Source organism: Talpa occidentalis, unplaced genomic scaffold, assembly GCF_014898055.3.
Source record: "Talpa occidentalis isolate TD23 unplaced genomic scaffold, MPIMG_talOcc4v2.1 talOcc4.2, whole genome shotgun sequence".
Lineage (NCBI taxonomy): Eukaryota > Metazoa > Chordata > Mammalia > Eulipotyphla > Talpidae > Talpa > Talpa occidentalis.
In genome coordinates, this window is record NW_023602073.1 from 502,748 (window position 1) to 524,016 (window position 21,269).

General features: G+C 57.5%; 1 protein-coding gene across 1 annotated transcript in view; it reads right to left on the bottom strand.

The window, feature by feature from the left end:
* The window catches only part of F13A1 (coagulation factor XIII A chain), a 64,403-nt gene that overhangs the window by 33,724 nt on the left and 9,410 nt on the right, over positions 1 to 21,269 (bottom strand). Inside the window, exons 4-6 of the mRNA XM_037518819.1 lie at positions 9,770 to 10,021; positions 5,872 to 5,990; positions 4,027 to 4,134 (exon numbers count right to left, since the gene is read on the bottom strand). Coding sequence (XP_037374716.1) covers positions 4,027 to 4,134; positions 5,872 to 5,990; positions 9,770 to 10,021 — 479 coding nt within the window. The remainder of the gene's footprint in view (positions 1 to 4,026; positions 4,135 to 5,871; positions 5,991 to 9,769; positions 10,022 to 21,269) is intronic.

Sequence of the window (21,269 nt, forward strand, 5' to 3'; positions counted from 1 at the left end):
ACTCCTCCAGGACGGTCCCCTGGGGGAAGGGGCTTTGGGTGTTTACCAGCCAGAGGGGTGACTTGATGGCGCTTTTAAACATTTTGTTTCAGTTTTTGAAAACGTCCCTCTAGGGAGCCAGCCTTGCGGGGTGCCCGAGGCCGCTGCGTCCCGAGGTCCCTGTGGTCCTTGTGCTGGGCCTCCGAACCCCCAGACCACCCTCTGTCACGGTTTAAGATATTTTTATAACCCTAAAGGGTACATGGACCATCGATTGGCTAGAACAAAGTTCAGCGTTGAATTTGTTCCCAAAAGGCACCGTCAGAGCAGGGGATTAATGGGGATTAATGGTGGCACCGCGGTTCGATTCTAGTCAAAGACCAGCGATAAAAAGAAGGTGTGAGCACCTCAGGGGTGCAGGAAAGCCCAGGCTGGAACCGGGATAAAGACTGGAATTTAAAAGTATGTGGCTGTGTTGGCATTTTCCCCCTCACTGGCCCCTCCAACATTTCTCCATAATGTTGCTGCGTTTGGCGAACAACTGAGTATATAAGCCCCGACTGCATTTTCCTACAGCTGTCTTCACGGCGGCCCTGGGGTCCCCATGGGGCTCCCCCACGCCCCCGGGCAGCCATGGGTGCTTTCTTAATGCCCCAAGGGCACGGCCATTGCCGGGGCAGGCTGGAAGGTCCTCCTGGTACATTTCCAGCCACCTTCCCGGCGGAGACTGTCTCCTCCTGTCCCAGGTGGGGGAGAGCAGGGATCGAGAGGTGCAACTTAAAGAAGCAGTTAACTTTGGCCAAGGTTCCTCCTTGCTCTGGTTTCTTCTTTTTAGAAATGTCTCTCCTAACTCAGTCTGCAGGATAACTCGGTAAGATGCCCCCGTCGGCAGCCGGAAGAGGCTAAATAAAAGTTGGCTTATGTAAGGTTCTAACTCCGCTGGCCTGATCCAGACACTGATTGCAGGAGGCTCTGCGTGTCTCCTGGGAACACCTAGGCGCCCTCGCTGTCCAGGTTGTCAGAAACTCGCCCGGGTTTCACATCAGACTGAAGCAACAAAGACTCAAAATGTGAGCCCAACAAGATACTGAATTCATAAGGAGGAGACAGGAGAACGCGGGGCCTTGTTTTGAAGAACAGAAGGCTATTTTGCCGCCGCTGGGAATAACAAATATGGTTTGAGCACAAAGTCCACTTACAGGTGCAGAAGTAGGGCCGGCGGGTCCAGCGGGTCACCCTGGCCCCCAGCAAGTCGGCGCAGAGTGGGGGCGAGGCCTGACCCCCCGCCCCGATACACACACACGGGCCGGGGTCCGTCCCGGGGACGGCACCTCCTGTCCTCTTCAGACGTGGAAAACAGCTCACAGCCCGCCGGCAGCCACAACGCGAACGCGGAGTCCACTGCACAGGCAGGGAAACTGAGTCACAGAGGAGTTAGTGCCGTGGGCCCCCAGGAGACATTGGCAATGTCTGAAGCCCTCCTTGGTGCTCAGAGCTGGGGGACGATGCTAATGGCCAGGCACGGTGCTCACGTCCTCGCACCGCCCAGACAACTGCGCATGCCACCGGCAGTGGACAACAGCCACGCCTGCCCGTGCCTGCTCTCAGACCCTGGGTGGACGTCATCCTGCTGCAGGAGGTCTGCGCGAGCTGAGCTCTCCCCTGTGCTCGCACACCATGCGCCCCTCCTCCCCGCACCTCCTCCTCAGTCTCTGTGCCGGACTGTCTCCCGGGACCCCGGGGAGCAGCAGGCCCCAGGACCCGGTCACCTGTGCCTGCCCTTCGCGCTCTCCAGCACCCAGCCAGGGCCAGCGTCTCAGCCCACTCCCTCCTGCAGCCCTTGGCCCAGGAAGTTCTGCTCCGGGCATGGCTGGAAGCCGATGCGCTCCCCTCCCGGAACCGCGTGCCCTGGGCCTGAGCCAGCACTTGCGGGAGGTTCTGGGGACCCCCAGGCTGGGTGTGGTCAAGAGGACGCCCCAAGCGCCTGGCCCGGGCCAGTCCTCCCAGCAGACTGCAGCGTCCCAAGGACCCATCCTCGGGTTCAGGGCCCTGGACACACCCCCTCGTGTTTAAGGCAAACCTCCAAGCGCTTTGAGGACTTGTTGTTTTCCTTGCTTCTCCCTCTCAGCCTTGGCTCACAGGCACTCTGCAATTTCATGATAAATCTCCAGGGCTGTGAGGAGAAGAACTGCCTGAACAACCAGAAAACAGTTGATTTTTTAAAATGTCATCTTTTTTTATTGATTTTTGGAGGCTCAATATTTTAGCCTCTAAACCCACGATCACGGAATAGATTTGGGGGAGATTCGCAGAGCTCTCCTCGGCTTACGGGGATGGCGGGCGGGGGAGGGCGTGCCAGCTCCCGTGCAGACCGTGTGTCCGCCCACAGAGGGGGGCAATGAGCCCGGGGCGGGGACAGAAGCCCCCGTAACTCAAGGCCCCCCCTCCCCCCAAAAAAGGCAAACCCCAAACAAACCATCCCCCACATAGATTCTCTCTGGCTCTAAACCTTGTGTTGGGTTAGAATTTCAAAATTAGAACTTCACAGGCTTTTTATGATTAGTAAAATTTCCAGGCAATTTGCATTAGGATTATGTGCTTCATTCAAGACTTAGCAGTTTCCCCTTGGCCAGCGGCCAGGCCAGAACGCGCTGGGTTTGCTGTCTCAGGCTCGCCTCCCCCAGCTCGGCTCATGCCAGGCGCTGATTTCTGGATGAGTAAAAAGACACACGGAGTGTGAGCAGGCTCGGCGGATGAGCAAACTATTTTAGATGCTTAAGGAGGAATTGATTTTAGCTGTTGCTTCCCTTTTCCCTGCAAACCTGTCACAGGGGAAGAAAAGGAGGCAGCTCGCGCGTGAAGCAGGGAAAGCTGCCATTGCCGGCAGGCCGGGGGGTGTGGGCGACAGCGCTGAGAAAAAGCAATTTCCCCGTGCTTTAGCATCCATTGTCTTTTCACGACGCACCGTAAACTCCGGCAGACGATAAAACTCCGTTCAGATGCCAGTTTTTAATCTTCTCCATGCAGCTTCCACTACCTCCCAAATTTGCACGTAGCTTAGCTATTAATTACGTTTTTCAAAAGCCCTTCTTCTCAAGAGCCAGCCAGAAATTACCTTTCAGGTCCTTCCTAGTGGAGCCTCTTTGCGTGAACGATATTGAGTTTATTTAACTCAGACCAAGCTCAGAGACAAACGTTTTCCAAAGAATTTTTAGAAAACGTAAGGAAATGGGTCCTAGAAGGACCGATTTCTTCGCTCAGCCTCCCCGTGAAGCAGCACCCAAGCTAGTGTTTCTCGGGAATATTCTGCTCGCCGGCCGGCTTCGGGGTACTTCCCTGCCCCCAGGCCAGCTCTCTGAGCGGTGCGTAGGGGGCCACGGCAGCCCCTTCTTTGGTGTGGGGTTTGATTTTGCTCCTTCTGTCACAGACGTGCTGGGTCCGTCCTGCCTCTTCCCTGCGGGTCCCCCCTAGAAGATGCCTTAGACTCGGGCAGGTCTCGGGCCTCAGGCCTGCTCTGAGCCGACCTGTTCGTCTGGACACTGACCCGCAAGGGGATGGTGACTCGGGGGCATCACGGGAAACTATTTTAACTCTGTTCTTGCTCTTCTCTCTGCGGCACGCTGGCCGGCTGAAAGGTCTTGTTACTGGAGGTCTCACGCACTCGAGTGTGTTTGTCTTGATGGGGGGATGGCAGAACCCATGTAGCGCAGGCAGGCTTGGGGGTGCTGGGCGCCCCCTCCCTGCCCTGCGACGGGTGACAAAGCTACCTGGCTGTCATCTGTGTTCCTGGGTGACTGATGGGCCACAGTCACGCCCTCGGGGAGAGACTAAGAGCTAGTGGTCCGCGGCATCACCTCATTCATCACCATTTGTCGGAAGCCGGCGAAACATACGCTACTGAGGGGGGAGCTTTGTTTTACAGCACCTGACAAGTTCAGGGGATTCTTACAAATAAAATGAGCATAAGCCGCCGTGTCGCACGCGCTTAGTGAGCAGGCAGCGGCCTGGGGGTGCGTGGCTGGCGGAGCCTTCGGCAGGGACACTTACCATGGCCGACCCCACGCGGCTGACCTTGACGGCGTTGCCCCGGCCAGAAAGGTCCATGTTTGCTCTGTCCATCAAGTACAGACACGCATCCAGGATGCCGTCCTCGAACTGTCGGGAGAAACATCGAGAAACCACTTAATGTGCGTCCTGCGAGCACCGTAACCTCTGCCGGAAAGAAAATGAAGCCACAGAGCTTAGAAGGTGGATGCCTGGACGGCCACCCTCGCGACTGTAGCCGGAGCCGCGGAAGTGGCAGGAAGCAGACGTGGTCTGTTATTGTCCAGCAGGACGAGAAAGACCACAGAAGCAAGCCAGTGCCAGGGAGCCGTGCACTTGGGGCCAGGAGCCGCTCGAAGCCCTCAGAACGCTGTGCTCATGGGTTCAGACCCTGCCAACACCAACTCAGGGCCCGCGGCCAGTGATCTCCCAGGGCCCACGGGAGCCCCAAGGCAGACCCACGTCGGAGACCCCAGCATGGCCGCTGTCGGGGAGCTCACGGGGCCCGTTCCTAAGGCTCCCCCTGCCCCGAGACCAGCTGGACTCCAGGGTCAGAGAGGCAGAAAGACCTAGAAAAGGAGATTACATAACAAGGAACACACTGGCCGGCAGCTCAACTTCCCCAGAAGGACTCAACAGCAGAATGTTCTAAAAAAAGAACAAAGCAAGATAGTAATAAAGTGGAAACGGGAGGATTCACCTCTGCGGCGTCTCCCGCCCCGGAGAGTCCGGCACCACACGCTGGCCCTGCTCGCGTGCGCCTGGGACAGAGGCTGCTCGCAGGCACGGACAGCTCTGGGCTCTTTGTTAAGGCCACTGAGTCCCCAGAACACCCTCCTATGGGCCCGGGGCTGTGGGTGGATGCTGTGGGGCTGGGGGTGGGCGCTGTGGGGCGATGGGTGGACACCTTGGCCAAGGTGCCGGCTCTTGGGAACACAAAGACCTGGGGTCCGGCTTGCTGGCCGCCCCCTCCGCTGTGTGCGGCGTGACAGAGCTCAGGAGGTGGAGGACGGGGGGCTTTTCTCTCGGCCAGCTCCGGGCGCGGCTGGCCGTCGGGGTGAAGGCGGAAAGGGAGGGTTGGGACTCAAGGGGCCCCGCCGAGGCTGCTGGCCTGGGAGCACCCTGGGGGCCTTTCCAAGTCCTCCCTGCTGCCCTCACGTGCCCTTGTCATGTCCTCCCTGTGGCCCCTTGGGAAGACTCCGAGTCACACCCAGAGGTTAGGAATTGGGGACCTGTGGCCAAGGCCATCGGCAAAGGCCGTGCGTGACACTCGGAAACAGCTGTCGCCAGGCGGCCGGGACCAGGCCCGGGGGGCGCGAGGGGACAGATGCGCGGGGAGCTCGGGCGCGTGCCTGTCAGGGCTGGGGCGACGAGACGCAGCAGGGACGGCCAGGGCCAGGCTGGGGCAGGGCTGGGGACGCCGGGAGAGCCCGGTGGAGGCAGGACGGTGGCTGAAGCTGAGTCGGTGTCGTCCCAGCTGGGGAGACTGGATTCTGTGGAAACTGTCCCTGAGCGCCCCCCACCAGGACACCCCACGGACCCGCCCTCCCCAGTGCCCTTTGCACCCTACCAAGCTCCTGTCCTGAGAAGACCCAGGAAACTCCAGCCCCCGCCAGCTTGACCAGCTCGTCCACTGTCCTGCGGGCCTCGTCTCCCTCACGCCAGGTCATCTGAGGGCCTCGGCCCGGCCACCTCACCCCTGCGTGGCTTCAGCTGACAAGGGACGTGATGACCTGCTGCCCTGGCTCCCCACCTCGCTGTCTGAGACCCACGGTGGACACGGGGAGCCCCGGGACACTGACCATCCCTGGGGTCCGCGTCTGGGACAGACACGCGCGGGAAGCTCACCTGACCGTAGCTCCAGCTCCTGGCCTTGATGTCACTGGCGTCGCCATAGAAGATGACGCCGATGTCATTGAGCACGTACTCCTCCCGCTCCGCGTTGTTGTCCAGGTACACGGCGTCCTCTGGGGGAGACAGGGGCGTCACCGGCCGCCCTGCTCAGGTCTCGCGGCGTGTTTGTCCCTACACTTCAGTTTAAGCCACTAAATGGGGAGAAATGTTTGTGTCGCAGAAGCGAGTTCGGTCCCCGTGTGAGGAGCAGCGGGAGGACCGGTCAGTGGCTAGTGGGAGGACTGGTCCAGTCAGTGGCCAGCGGGTGTGGACGATGCTCGCGTGCTGAGGGCTGGCGAGTTCTTGCTCTTTGCGCCCCGAGCAGCACAATGACATGACACATCTCAGAGTCGGGGTCCGGCGTGTCGGGGCTTCAGGACCAGGCTGTGGTGGGGCACAGGCCGCTAGTGCCACCAAGAAAAAATTTCCACCCCAGTAGCATCCACAGCAAACTGGCCGAGTAGAAAGAGGTTTGGGAATGAGTCCCGGGACCTTGCCAGCCCCTGGGAACCCTGGCCTCGCGGCCTGAGGCTGTTCTCTGGGATTCTGCCCCCTGCTCGCCACCTGTCACCTGCCGCTACCCGTCACTTGCTGACTCCACGCAGCCAGACACACAGCATCGCAGCACACACACCCTTGTATGTGGACGCACTAATGCCCAGTAACACACACGAACACGCGCAGTTTTACAATCTCGACAACAAACACTCCTGTCACCCCAGGTTTCCTTGTGCCCTTTTGTAACCCCCTCTCCATTCCCTGACCCCCCCAGTTGGGGAACTGTTCATCTGCTCTGTCACGTAAATTAATTTACATTTTCTATAAAATACTGCAGTATGTGCTTTTTTTTGGAGGGGGGGTGTATCTAGTTTCCTTCACTCAGGCTAATCGTTTTGAGATTCATCCGAGTATGTGTATCAATAGCTCATTCCTCCCTAAAGCTGCTTCATCTTTCCAGAAAGAGCTGGAGCTCCAGATGCAGGTGCCAAGCCTCCTCGCAGCCCCGGCAGGTGGGAGCATTGAAGCTCCAAACCGCTGGTCCTGCTGGCACCGGGCCCAATGCCAAGGTCTCACCTACATCTCCATCTGGACCCCCGGGCCCCAAATAAAAGGACAGCTTGGCTTCAGGGGGGCCAAGCAGAGGTGACGCATTAAGGGGTGACAGCTGAGGCTGAGGTCCATATTGCTCAGTAAGAACATGGAAAATAATACCTTGATTTTAAAATTAAACAATGCAGGAGTATTTGCATGCACACATGCCTCGGGGATGCTGCGAGCCCCCCGGAAAGGTCGGGGTGGGGGTTGCTTGTTTTCTTGCTTTATGATGGCGTCTAACTGCGGGAGTGAGATTGTGATGATGTCCTGGCCCATGGGGTCAAGACCACCTGCCCCAGACAGGTCACTTAGGGACGTTTTACAACTTGCTTTCCTTGTAATGCGAGCTGTTTTGTGGACTTGCTTGTGTACCTTAAAAGATGTGAGGCATTAGATTGTGTTCTAACGCTTTTATATTTCAAAACATTTAATTTAAAGATAGATGAATAGGTCAAAATAGCCTAGAAATAGATGTCACTGAAATGCACATACATCTGAGAAATTACTTTACGGTAAAGAAAATGCCATAAATCAGTGGGACGGCTGAGTGTTCATTACATCCGGCTGAGAAAATTGGCTGTTTGGGAAAAGTAAATTTGCCATACAACCGAATAAACTGAAAGTTAATTTTGTTAATTCTAAATCTGAATTTAAAAAAGGAAAGCCTATAAAATCTAGAATAAAATAAAGGTGAATATATTTGTTTGGTGTCTAGATGAGAAAGTTTTATCTGAACAAAAATAATAGAAAAATTTAAAAGGAAATGACCAAGGCATTTTATTTCATATAATATAAAACTGGATCAGATGTAATAAAATTTAAAGATTATAGAGAAAACCAGAGAAATATTTGCAACAATGGCAAATGTTAGTAAATTTTCCTTACTTGTCAAGAACTCTAATATATTGATAAGGAGACCGTAAATTATGTAAAATAAAACTCAGCAGGGCCTCCCTGGTGGCACAAGGGGTTAAGCACCGCACTATGAAGCAATTCACAGCTTCTGCAGCGTGAGTTCGATCCCCGGCCAGGGAGCTACCCACAGGGCGCAGCAGACCTCTCCTGTCTCGCCCGCTGCTCCCCTCAGCAGTGTGTTTCAGTGGATCTGACTGCTCTGCTCCCCACTCTGTCTCTGGTGGATCCTCTCACTCCCTGCATCTCTGGCCTGTGCCCCAGCTCTTGTATGCATAAGTAAATAAATCTTAAAAAAAAAACTCAGCAAAGGGAAAATTAGTCACAGAAGAAATATGATCAGAAAATAAATACGTGAAAACAATTTAAGTAGTCACCCAGGAAATCAAAGGGTTAAAAGGAATATGGATATGTAAATTTATTTACGTACTTAAACTTATAATATTCAACACCAGCTAATGTGTGAGGAATAGAATAATTGCAAGAATGTATTTATTTGTTTGTTTAAGATTTATTTATTTTTGCCTAGGAGAACTGGGGTTCAGGCCAGAGGTGCTGGGGTGAGAGGATTCCCCAGAGACATACTGGGGAGCAGAACAGGCGGATCCACTGAGATCCAGTGCTGAGGGGAGCAGCAGGGAGGCAGGAGAGGTCTGCTGCGCCTGTGGGTCAGCAACCTGGGGTGGGGGAGGAGCACTGAACTGAGGCCATGGTGGTGACAGCACTGAGACTGACCCCTAGGCCACCCGGGAGGCCCCACAAGAATATTTTCAAAAGCCACCTGGCAATTGTACCATTAGCCTTGATAATGTTCATGGTCTTTGACCCCGAGTGCTGGATTTAGCGTGCCCATGGAAATAGTTGCAGCAATGTGTACGCACAGAATTTGTTCATTACAGTGTTTATATTAATGAAAACCTGGGAAAAGATAGGAACTGTCCTAAATAACTTATTCATCCACAAAGAATAGTATATAGTTATTCACATACATTTTGGGGGAAAGGATTTAATGATACTAGAACTGCAAAGCCAGCAAGTGAAAACTTAAATATGAAGCACAAAATGATATATAAAGTAAATATAATTAATAAGATATGTGTTTAAAAAATCTGGAGGTAATTTGGTGAAAATAGCTGATGGACTCATATACTTCTGTCACTGCAGATTCCTTGAAGTGACTACAAAATTCATAATATTCGGGGTAGGGAGCAAGAGAAAAAAAATGTATCAGCATCTCCAGGAAAATTAAGGACTGTTGCAATAAAAATATAAAAACAGGAAAGTATAGGAGATGTATAGAAGATATCTAGAAAGAGCAACAAATATCTAAAAGGCATTTTACTATATTGCAGAAAAATAAAAGAAAGAACATAGTCAACGAAATGAGGGGAAAAAATTCCCAGAGCGAAAGAAAGACTCACACGGTCCAACTGAAATGTCGCTGGCTCACTGAGATAATGGATGGGTGGGAATAAGACGTGCCCCTCCTTGCAGACTGCTCCAGGGTCAAAACTTCAAAGGCCGAAATTTTAAAGTCGCGTCTGACTTTCAGAAGGGCGTGCTCAGAAGCCCCTTCTGCTGGCAGAGCAGAGGCTCGCACAGGGCACACCTCAAGACGCAGCTGCTCAATGGACGGAGGGTCCAGCCTCGGCTGTCTGCTGTGCTGACCCCCCTGAGCTCCCCCGGGGCAGGACATGGAGGACAAGTCCCTCTCCCGTCTCTCCTGGGACCCTGAGACACCGCGCGATGGACGGGCTTTGGAGAACGGTTCTGCGATGCCGCCAACAAGCAACGCACGAGAGGTCTCTCGGTCAGGTGCTTTACGAGAACCCGGGGCCGCGCCTACCTTCACACCAGGGGTTGAAGAGGATGTAGGTGTCCGTCTCGGGGTTCCGCGTGGTGCGGAGGATGCCGTAGGGGGTCCACACGGCCACGTACATGCGGAACTTGCCCACGATGCACTCCGGGGAAGGCTGGACGGCCAGGCGCACCGAGCGGTCGTCTCTCAGCACCACCTTGGCCCCCCACTGGCCCTTCCGCAGCTCGGGGACCACGTGCACCGGGATGTAGGTGCCCTTGGACTGCTGCGGGTAGCGGCCTGGGGAAGGAGCAGGAGACACGGCGTTGGGAAGGTTCCAGAAGCCACTCTGCTCCCCCTCCGCCACCTGGGAGCCGATGGGGAACTAACCTGTTCTAAGACTGGGGATCGTGAGGTGGGGCTTGGGGTTCTTTCTGCCACTAGCCAGCTGTGGGACGGGGTTGTTTGTTTTATTTATTTCTCTATATTTTACTTCATTGTTCATTTTTGGGCAACGTTTGCTTTCTCCTCTGAGGAGTTAACCTCTTCGAGGCACGGGTCCATCGTGTAGACACAGAGCGGGAGGGCTGGGCCTTGGTCGGTCAGCACCCGCGTGGAGATGTCGAGACACTAGGCCGAGGCCCCAAAGCAAAGCAGAGTGAAGAGGGCGTGGGAGGTTGTCACCCCCTGAAGGGCTGTCCTGCAAGAAGCTCGGGAGGTCACTTAAGCTGTGCTCAGGGACTGAGGCAAATGGTGCTTCCTCATCCCAAATGCCGTTTCGGGACCCGCCACGATGTCAGTGCTCCGGGGTCACGTCTAGCGGCTGTTTGCAGAGAACCACAGTCCTCAGCCCCAACCTGGTTATTCCGTCTCATCTGTGATCTCAGGCTGCTGTCTGGGCAGGAATCCCGGCTCCCAAAGGGACTGCCCCATAATCTCTGGCAAATTATTTGACCTTTACACATCTCAGTTCCTCCCCTTTTATTTTATCATGAAACGAAGGTGATGCTCTTACCTCCGGGTGCAAGAGACCGATACACGCCAGCTGCTTTGCAGTTACTTTTCATGCACGACACGTTTTTAACTTATTTCAGTAGAAGGTTAAACACCAGAGCACCCTCGGGTTTATTACACTCTATACACGTGCACGTGTGTGCGCACGTGTGTGCGCGCACACTCTCTCAGCGTTCGTTTTTACTTCTCGTCATTGTGGCCATTTGCAACCAAATTCTTATTTCCTGGTGCGACCCTCAAAACGACATCTTCCCAGCGATTCCCAAAAAAACGACAGCTTTTGCCGTCCGCAGCAGGCCCGCCTCCTGGAGCTCGTCCTCGCCTGAGCAACGGTTGAGTTTACAGGATCGCAGAATAAACACACCTCCACCTGGGCCAGACCCCCCCAAAGTGACTCAGACACCGAATTCTTCTCGACTAGAAGAAGAATATAAATCAGACGAGTAAGTCTCCAAATTATTTTGTTTATAAGCAGAGAAGCACCAAGGGCAAACCGAATTCACTCTCCAGTGTTTTATGTGGAGCCGCAGAGGCTGCTGCAGGAGAGCGGCGCTCCCGCGCTGGCCCTCGCGCGAGGTCTGCATGGATTCTCCACCAGGCATGCTGCCAAGGCCAGAGCAGTCTGGCTCCCTGCATCAGTCACTGCTGTGCAATTCTGCAAAGTGCTTAATCTTAATGAAAATAATAATTTACACAGAGTAAGTCAGGGAAAAAGATTAGAACCCCAGCCCCTTGCTGTGCATGGGGGAATCCACTAATCACCCCTCAGAATGAGTGTCCTTGTAAATCCAATAAAGCCTGAACAATGGTTTCCTGCCGAGGTGGGCCAGGGTCGGGGTGGTCGTGGGGATCCCTGGGGCTCAGCCTCCGATAAGCCCAGAGAAACCCTCCTGCAAGGCTCGTGGGTGACAAGGCTTCTCCACCTGCCTCGTTCTTGCGAGCGCCCCCTTTGTGCTGGCTCACGGCTGCCCTTCCCTCGTTGGGCACTGGGCACTCTGCAGAGGGGATGCCGGCCAGGCCACCTCGGCCACGCGGGCCCTAACTCCCCCATTGCAGCTGCCCGGGGCAGCCCTTCCTGCCAAACACCAGCTCGAGTTCAGAATACACAGGATCTTTATTTGTGCTTTATTTTCCCCCTTCACTGATTTGCCACGAGCTTCCACGGCTGCTGCGTCATTTGGGGAGTACAAGGTCACCCCGCATGTGAATACGCCGCCCCCTCCTCCCGCAAAGCTGCAGGCCACCCCCACCCCACCACTGCCTCTGTAACCGTGTTAATCCCAGAGCCCAGGAATCACTTGTTCCGCCACTTTGTTTTCTTTGGTTATTTATAACCAGCTTTACCCTCTGGTAACTGTCACTTTCTGGCTTATTTCACTTCACCAAACCACCTCAAGAGCCGTCCATTTTGTCCCAAAAGGCACTAGATCATTTTTTTATAGCCGAGTAGTATCCACGGAGCGGAGCCCACCACACCTGTCTCCGCTGGCCGCGGACGCCATCCACTACAGCTTCCATCTCCGGAAACAAAACCTCCAGCTCCAAGCACTTTCCTGCACAGGGCGTGTCCCAGGCGTACAGAGCCGTGCTTCGCGCTGGACCCGGACTTCCTAACTGCAGACTTTCTCTCATAGTGAATTTTTATAAGAGCATCATCCCCCAGGAGCTCAGGAATAGATCATGTCTCCATGCAGGAAGGGAAATTTCATGACGCTAATTCATTTTTCCATTTGATTCATTTGTTTTCCCCAAGACGCACCTTTCATGTTCAAAATAATCAATCTACTTCCAAACAGGCCTGGAAGTGCTTCCGTGACAGGGTGATACATGGGGTGCCCCGGGGGGCTGAGCCGAGCCTCTGAGGGGGAGGCGGCCTCGTCTGAATAAGCAGGCTTAGGATGGAGTGGGGATGGGTGGGGCCGGGGGGAAACAAGCCCCTGATTGAGTTCTAGACACACCAGGCCACCAACCACTACATCAAAACACAACACTGGGAAGGAAAACACCACACAGGGCCCAGGAAGCTTGGATGACAGCGACCGAGCAGACACCCAGGTGCTTGAAAGCAAGTCACTTCATTGAGGCCTCAGGACCTGCCCTCCCTGGCTCACCCTCTGCCTGTGTGTCTGTATTTTCCAGATGTTCCCCAAAGGGACCAAGCTCCCCAGCGAGGCTGCGTCTGTGGCTCCAGCAAACTGGGGAAGGAAAGGGAATCTTCTTGAGGACAGGAGCTGAGTTTTCATTCTCTGTGAACACCCAGCAGCTTGCAGGACACGTGGAGCACAGCAGGTGCTCAGTAAGTATTTGGTGACTGGAGTTAGAGTCTCTTGAAGGTGTCTGGTCTACCAGAATTTTACGTCACGTGAGCAAGCTTTGGGAGAAGGGCACTGCAGCACGGGTGCTCGGCAAAGGTCCCGAGGAAGCGGCGCCTGGCTTGATCCAGGAGGTCGATGAGTCTGCAGTCGAGGGAACGGGGACGAGTCACGGGAGATGGGTCGGAGAGAGCCAGGAGATCTGGGAGGGCAGGACTCTGCTCCTGTAGATGAACGCAACACGCAGCAGCAAGCACCCCAAGAATTTGTAATGCCCGAGAACAGGCCCATTGTGGGCAGAGCGAGACTCAACACGCAAGCGTTCTAGGCAGCAAGAGGCGTCCATGACCGTGACCCATCGCGGGACTCCTGATGGTGATGGTCACTGACAGGAGGCCTCTGGGGCGGCGTTGACTATGACGGGACATTGGCGGACAGATGGGGCGGGGGAGAGAGCTCCGTGTATCGTCCTCGCACATTCCTGCAGGGCTGGTTTCAGAATTAAAAATAAAGCTTTGCTGGCATCATCCTAAGAGCACACCGTGGGAAGGGCACGCGCTGCCCGTGCCGTTATCCCGTACGTCTGAGTCTCCCCCCGCCTTCCTTTCACTGCCAACCATGCAGGTCTTCAGGTTTCTGAAGACGAACGACACTGGGACTTCGCAGAAAGAGCACACGTCTTTGGTCCTCACCCCCACTCCTGACCCAGCTCTAACCCTTGCCGACCCCTTAGTGACCGGAGCTCTGGGGGCATCTTTTGTTCTCACGAGGTCAGCCTGGAGGGACCCCTGGGTAGGAGCTGCTCACCGGAAAGACCCAGACATGACCGGAAACTGGGACGCGCCAGCCCCACCGCAGTGCTGCAGGGAGGAGAGCCGCGAGAGGCGGAGATCGTAGCTGACCGGGCCAACCTGGGGTCCTGCCACACAATCCTGAAGTGTGGGGCGCGGAGGCCCCAGGCTGGTAAGCACGTCCTTGCACGGGGAGGGGGCCCCCAACTCCACGGGGCAGCCAACCTGCACCGGGACCCTCTCCGCCCCCACCTCCCGTGTCTCCAGCTGGACGTCACCTGCGTCCTTGTCATCTCTGTTAAAACCGGCAAACGTGTTTGTTTTTTAAGGCGAGCCACTGAGTTTCACTCTCCTGGACGCGACTGTCAGCTCTTCAAAAGTCTGCGCAGAAGAGGTGCCATCTGGGCCCCCTGAATTAGGCAACACCCAAGCCAGGGCGCCAGCTCTGAGAACCTGGGCTCCCTGGCAGGGGCGGTGCCAACGTGGAGCTGAGCCCTTGGGGACCGGGGCCGGCGGGGCCAGGCCGAAGCAAGCGCCGGCTGCAGCTGTCGGCAAGGCACGACGGGGCCCGATGGAGACCGGCGGGCTGGGCTGACCGCGCCCCGGGGTCCAGGGCAGGCAGCACAGAGAGGTTCCTCTCTCGCTTCCGAAGAGGAGCCAGTGCCCTAGATATTCAGGTCTCTGGGATTTTCTCGAGATCTTCTCCCGACGGTTATAAACACAAGCGCTGGCTTCATGAATCATCTTTATTTTTAAAATTTGGCCAGCACTCCACTCCAGGGTCTCTGGCGTGTTTAAAGCAATTTGTTTCACAAACACGAAGTCAGAAGAGATGGAGACAGCGGGATGCGGTCACGGGGACGGCGCGGCTCCCTCTGCCGCTCGCGGACACGTCGCCGAGCCGGTGTGGCCGGGAGATGCCGCCGGCGGCCTCTGAGGCCGCAGCTCCCTCGGCGCAGTCGTGGGAACACTGGTCTCGGCTCTTTTTGGGAAATTAGCTGCTCCAGGAGACGGAAGGCTCATCTACTCCACGCCCAGCTTTCTGGCCGACTCACGGCAGGGAGAGCCACGCGCTCGGAGGTGTGGGCATCATCGCGTGTGGGCATCAGGCGCAGCATCAGGCGTGGCGTCTCCCTTCAGGTGTGAGTTCTGGGGTCTCAGGGAAAGACATCTTGCCTTTGCGATTTCCAAGTCAAGGCGACGGGACTTGAACTCGCTTCGTCCTTTGATCTGAGCCAAAGGGAAAGCTCGCCCCTCCGTGGGAGCTCACAGCGGGTGCCCGGGGCGGCCTCCCCCCGCTGTCTGCGGGTCTCTCCCGGGTGACACACTCCACAGAACTGCCCGGGGAGGGGGGGGGGTGGCGTTGACTGACAACGCCACGGCTCACGGCTCCGGAGTGGGGGCCGGGCGTGGGCCTGGCGGATCTGCCTGGCTGAGGGGCCCCCTGGCCTGCAGGTGGACACTGCTCCGTCCTCTCGTGGCGGGGATGGGGCTCTGCTCTCTCGTTCCCTTTCTTTAAACATCGCTCATTTTGTCCCGGGCACCCACCCTCTGGACCTCGTCGGAACTGGCTCCCCGGGGCCCACATCTGACGCCATCACGTGGAGGTGAGGCTGCCTCTGGGAGCGACGCCCTGCCCACCCTCTCTCCTGCCTGCGTCCCGCCTGGACTGACCCCTCGGGGGGGAGCGTGGGACTCAGAACCTGATCCCTGGCTGGCCCTTGGGCTCCTGACTCAGTCCCCCTGCCCAGCCTCCATGCCCAGCTCCTGCGATGCTCCCCTTTTAGGACATGGCTCTGATGGGTCAGGGCCCCCTCGCAACCCTGATCTGTGCAGGAGCGTGGGGGGGCTGGAGCTCTCCCTGGACTCTCTGCCTTGGGTCAGGGCCTTCCCGCTGGTTTGTGTCAACGCAGACGGCCGAGTTCAGGGAGGAGCACGGCTGCTGTCGCCCGGCTGCCGTCTCCTGGCTCAGGGAGCGGCTGTCCCTCCCCGGCCAGACAGGCGGGGCGCAGGGCACAGGGTAAGTGGTGGCCCTGCGTGCGGCTGAGCACCTGAGCGGGGAGCCTGCTTTTAGCAGAACCCGCCTCATTATCGAGCCGTCCATCCCCCCGAAGGCCTAATTTTGTGAATTTGGTTCCACAATTTCAAGTGTGCAAAGCTGATCGCCCCTAAGGAAGGCAGCTGGCGGGTTATTGATACCCCCCCTCCCGGCAGGCAGCTCTCTCTGGTGCGTAAACAAGGGGGAGGGATCGCTGAGCCTCTCTGGACGCCCACGGCCCCCGGAGCCGCGGGGTTTATCGAGCCCCTTTTAAGCTGCTCTGGAAGACGGATGGCGACTTAATTGCATCTGATCATGCTAATGGGATTCTGATCTTTGATAAAAGATAGTTTTTCCGGGCTTGTGTTTTAATCTGACATGATGAAATGGGAACCGGGCGGGGGGAGAACAACTCTCCACAAGCAGGGAGCCAGGCCTGCGGAGCGCACCCCTCAGGACGGAGACTGTCCACGGCGGTTAACCCTGAGGCCGGACACGGCCCGGCGAGCCCCGCTCAGAGCCTGCAAGCTGAGTGGCCCCAAGTAAAACAGGGACACGGGGGTTCGGTCAGGATTCCTTTCTCACTAGAAACAAGGGTGACTCCTGAGCGACACGCTCTCGGGACTTCGAGGTCGTCCTCCCTCCGCAGGGTGGACCGTGCTGGCCGCTTGAGATAGTCCCAGCGCCCCCCTTCGGACGCCGGCCCCATCCTGAGACGGGGCCCTGACAGGGGACACGCCTGCTCCGCAACGGCTGTGCGCACCCCCGGCGTCAGCCTCAGCAGACACCTTGAAGCCCGGAGGGTGCCTGCACCCCGTGATGACCCGGCTGCAGGGGGGGTGTCCGCACCAGAAACCCCTGACGGGGACGTGACAGGAGAGGTGACGACGGTGCTTACCCAGGCAAGGACAGGCGGGCGGGTCATGCAAGAAGCTGCCTGAGGGCGCCCCGAAAACCCTGACGCCCGACGCCGGCCAGATGGACTGGCCACGCGGCTGAGCTGGACGCCATGTCTGGACGTTGCATTTAGAGTGCCCTGCCTGGCTTCCTGAGGCCAAGGAAGCACGGCCAGCATCGAGGACACATCGCTGCCCCCGGCTAGCGGGTAGATGGCCAGAGTCACCCTGGAGGGGGCTGTGTCCGGGGGGCACGGGGGGGGGGAGAGAAACCAGGAGAAAGGGCTGGGAGGGCCGCCGGGCCGGGATAGTGAGGGAGAAAGCAAAAAGGACAGAGGAGGCAGGGCCAGGGGAGGCTCTGGGGCCGCGCTCCCTACACAGCGGAGACTCAGACCCGCGCTGGGCCCCGTCATCTTATTAGCAAGCCCCCCACCCCGGCCCAGCTGCCCCCGTCCTGACACGGTGCCCCAGCGGAGGCAGCAGCCACGAGTGACGAGCCCACTTGTCCCTTCATCCCGGTGCCTCCCCGCGCCGTGAGCCCTGCGCCGCCCGACGCCAGCGTCTGAGGGTGTGGGGGCCTCGCGGGGCCTCTGGGGACACCAGTTTCTGTTAGGCAGGTGCTGATTAGCTGAGGAGAATGGGGCACCCCGGCCCCTACCTCTGTGCCCGGGGCCTCCATGCTGTTGGTGAGGCCCAGCCCTCCCTCCTGCTCCCAGGTTTGTTGTGAGGATAGAAGGCGCCCGTCCCCTCTGCTGAGCACACAGACCGCCTGCGCAGAAGCATCGGCATCTTATTTTGGGGCGAGGAGGGGGCTGTTAGCGGGCCCCTCCGTGCTGGTGGTGAGCGAGTGGGGCCGCCTGACCCCAAGCCCTGCCCCAGCCCTGCCGGTTCACCTGCTGAGGACGCGCAGGGGCCCCACTGACCGCACCCCAGTCCTGCCCGCAGGGTCTCCTCTGACTGCAGAGGGAAGAGCCGGCTTCGCTGCTGCTTGTTTCAACGTGAATCTTAACTAGAGGGAAAGCCCCTGGGGATGGGGCCCCCCACGCTGCTTGGCGCCCCAACCCAGATGCTCCCCAGCGCCTGCTGCACTCCCGGCCTCACAGCCCCACCCTCTGTGCCTGCCGAGGGACCTGCGGAGCTGCCCCTCCCAGACCGCCAAGGGGTCCAGAGCCTGGAGCAGCACCTGACTTAGAACCCAGGCCTTGGCAAGTCTCAGATTTCCTTCCTGCCCCAAACTCCCCGCTGGTGCTGAGGACGTGCTGCTTCCCGCCCCACGCCAGCTCCTGCGGCTCCAAGGCCCTCAGACAGCAGGTGGGAGGCCCCTCATGGGGTCGGGAGCTCGGCTGGCTCTGGGGGCCTCCCGCAGGCCACGTCACAGGCTGGCCTGGCCCTCAATGCCCGGGGCCTCCAGAGCTCATGTCGGGGCCGGTGCCCAGGCCAGGCTGCTCAGGAGCTCACACTGGACAGGAGAGTCGCGGCCACCCTGGCACCCCCCTCAGCCCCCTGCTGGGGCCACGCAGGGAGCCTGGGTGGCAGGAGCCTGGGAGCAGAAGGCCCAGAGGAGTGTGGAGGCCCCGGCTCCTGGGGCTGCAGATGCCAGGAAAGGCGCAGAGGTGGGGACGGCCCTGCCTTGAAGGGGGGCTGTAAGGAGACCAGCTGAGTCTTCTGTGCAGAGACCCTCCCTCCACGGAGACTCAGAGAACCCGGGTCGTGTCAAAGCAACAGCAAATTAACACCACGAGCTGTTCTCGGGTCTGCACAGCTCAGCTCAGGTTAGCAAAGCCGATAATTAACGCGGCTCTGCTGCCTGCTTCTCAGGCTCAGGGAGGGGAGAGAAAAGGCCGTGGCACCCTAGACACCTTCCGCATCCACACCCACCCCCCCAAATTCATTCACACCCTCACTCCAGAGGGAGCTGTGGGCGGCGGGGCCGGGGCCGGGGCTGGGAGCAGGCCCGGCCCGCATCAGCCCCTCGGGAAGGCCCGGCCAGAGGGGCCACCTCCGCTCTGCAGGTTGATCTCAAAGTCAGCTTTGCCAGGCTTCTCCCGCCCACGTTCGCCACCACACTAGCCTCCGTCTCTCGTGAAGAGGGGCCTTTAAATGCTGCCAGAGGGCCCCTCCCTGGGGGCGCCCTGGAGCCAAGGACAGTCCACACCTGGCTCTGACTGGGCAACTGCACGGCCCCCGGGCCCCCACGAGCCCCCCACCTTTGCTGAGGGCGGTTCATCCGCTCCCCAATGCCGAGTCCTTCCCCCGACAGCCTGCTCGGAGTCTTTCCCACGCGAGCCTGGTGTTTCCCAGGTCCCGGTCAGGCCCCTCAGGGGCGTCCCTCTCTGTCCCCGCGTGCCTGGGGCGGTGGGGGGAGCCCCGGGCAGCGTCCATGGGCAGAGCGTCAGGACGAGTGTCCAGGGCCAGCGCCCGTGGCGATGAGGGACAAGCGTGTGGGAGCAACATGCTGTGGAGAGATGGATGCACTCGGGGGAAGGATTAACATAAACGCTCATCAGATCTTCAAATACTGTTAAAATATTGTCTGTGGACTCCGTTCTCACCAAAGTACCCATTATTAAAAAATATTAACAACAGTCGTCAGCTCCCGAAATGTAATTAAATCCTGGTGATTTCGGGCCTAGCACGCAGGGGCCGTAACTTAGCCTCCTCCTGCCGCCCTGCAGCGGGTAACCAGCCCGCGGGCCCCCGGGCTCGGCCCCGACCCCCGTCTCCGGGGGGCTCCTTCCTCCCCCCCTTCACCTCTGCCCTCTCCAGCTCCCCCACCCACAGGCACGGATTTCACGGTGAATGCCAGGAAGCCACGCTCCCGGGTCCTTCCGAGCCATTTTTTCCCCCTAAGGAAGTGTCTATTTTTTGTCTTAATTTGATCATTTTTAATTCATAACAGACTCCCTCCTGCATCCGTAGCTCCCCATCCCGCCACGTGCACCCACACCCTGCTCGCACCGCGCCCCCCGCCACTAAATTCCCCCTGGCTGCTCCTCTCATCTGCTATTTGGGCGACACCCCCCGCCCCCGCCAAAGGGCCCCGCCCGGACTGCTGTGCCTCGGTCTGCCCGCCCGGGTGGACATGGGAGGAGCTGCAAGTGCTGACTTCTAATTCATTTCACAAAAACCAGAATCCGCGGTGAATCTAAAAGAGCCGACTCTACCGTCACGCTGAGAAATGCTTACTTCCAGTCTCTTTGTCAGTGTAAACAACGCTGCGGTAAATAACGCTGGTCTTTATAAGGGGATTCTGGGCATCTTGGGTGTAGACACCCAGGAGAGGCTTCCTGCCAAAGCCATGCCAGGAAGGCCACAGAGCGGACACTCGCACCAGCCATGTGCGCTTCTGTCCACACCCGGCCAGCAGCAGGTGTTCGTGTTTTACACATTCCTGGCGTTTCTGGGTGAAACCTTCCTCTCTGAGGCATGTTTGCACGTTTTTCCAGAACCATCCTTGGTTCTCAGTGGCATCTGGGTCCTGGAGCTACATCTTGGTCATCTGTACGGCCATCTGTGGGGTCTGGGTGTGCGGACCAGAGGTCTGTGCATCTGTGGGAGACGCCACGGATATGTCACGGACGCCAAATGTGCACAGGCAGATGCTGACATTCCAAAAGGAAGAAAACTGGTTGTGTCAGTGTCACTGAGGTGATGAAACAATAAACAAAAATGCCGATTTTTTCTTGCTCCATTTTCTCACCCCAAACTAGCTGACGTCATCTCATGTCACCGATTAGAATGGGATCGGTGACCAAGTTCTCTGGTCTCTGCCTCCCCGGGCCCTCCCAGGATGTTCTAGCGGCGGCTTCCGACAGGGGATCCTCTTCCTCCCTGCAGAGGCCTGGCTCCAGTGTCTGCTTCTTGTCAGGTAGTGATTCTTTCAGATGAACCTTCGTGTGTCTTCCCGCAAGTCAAACAAGAAGATCTTCGCTCAGTGGGTTCTCACGGGGATGCGTGAAATTTACATATTAATTTTGGAAGACTTTTTACAAACACAGCCAAGGACGCGCTTGCCTTTCATTTGCTTGCCTGAGGAAGAGTCGCAGCCGCTCTCCCCGCTCTGCACGCACGTGCGCGGTGCTAGGGCTGCCTTAAAAACAATCATGATGTTGGCTGTCGTCACGTTTACATGGGGAGTTTATCTTCCTTGTTTCTGCGTTCCGGTCCTGAATGCCGGGGGAGAGGCAGACTGTGGGCTCGCCCGTGTGTCCCTTCCGTCCAGGCAACACAGTTCAGTGGACTCTGCTGCTCCCGCGATCTGCTGGGTCGTCTATACTTACAACCAGAGCACTAGCCAAACATGTCCTCGCATTTCTTATTTTCCAGAGTTTCCAGTAAATATTTCTCCTACACTGTGCATTTGCTAAGCTGCTAGCGCAGAGCTCTTGGCGGGGATGGCAGCGCTCTATGTAGTTTCCTGCTGGAATGAAAATGGACTTTTCGTCACGTAGGATTCTTTGGACAGATTGGCTGTTGGCTTTGGACAGATAACCTTCA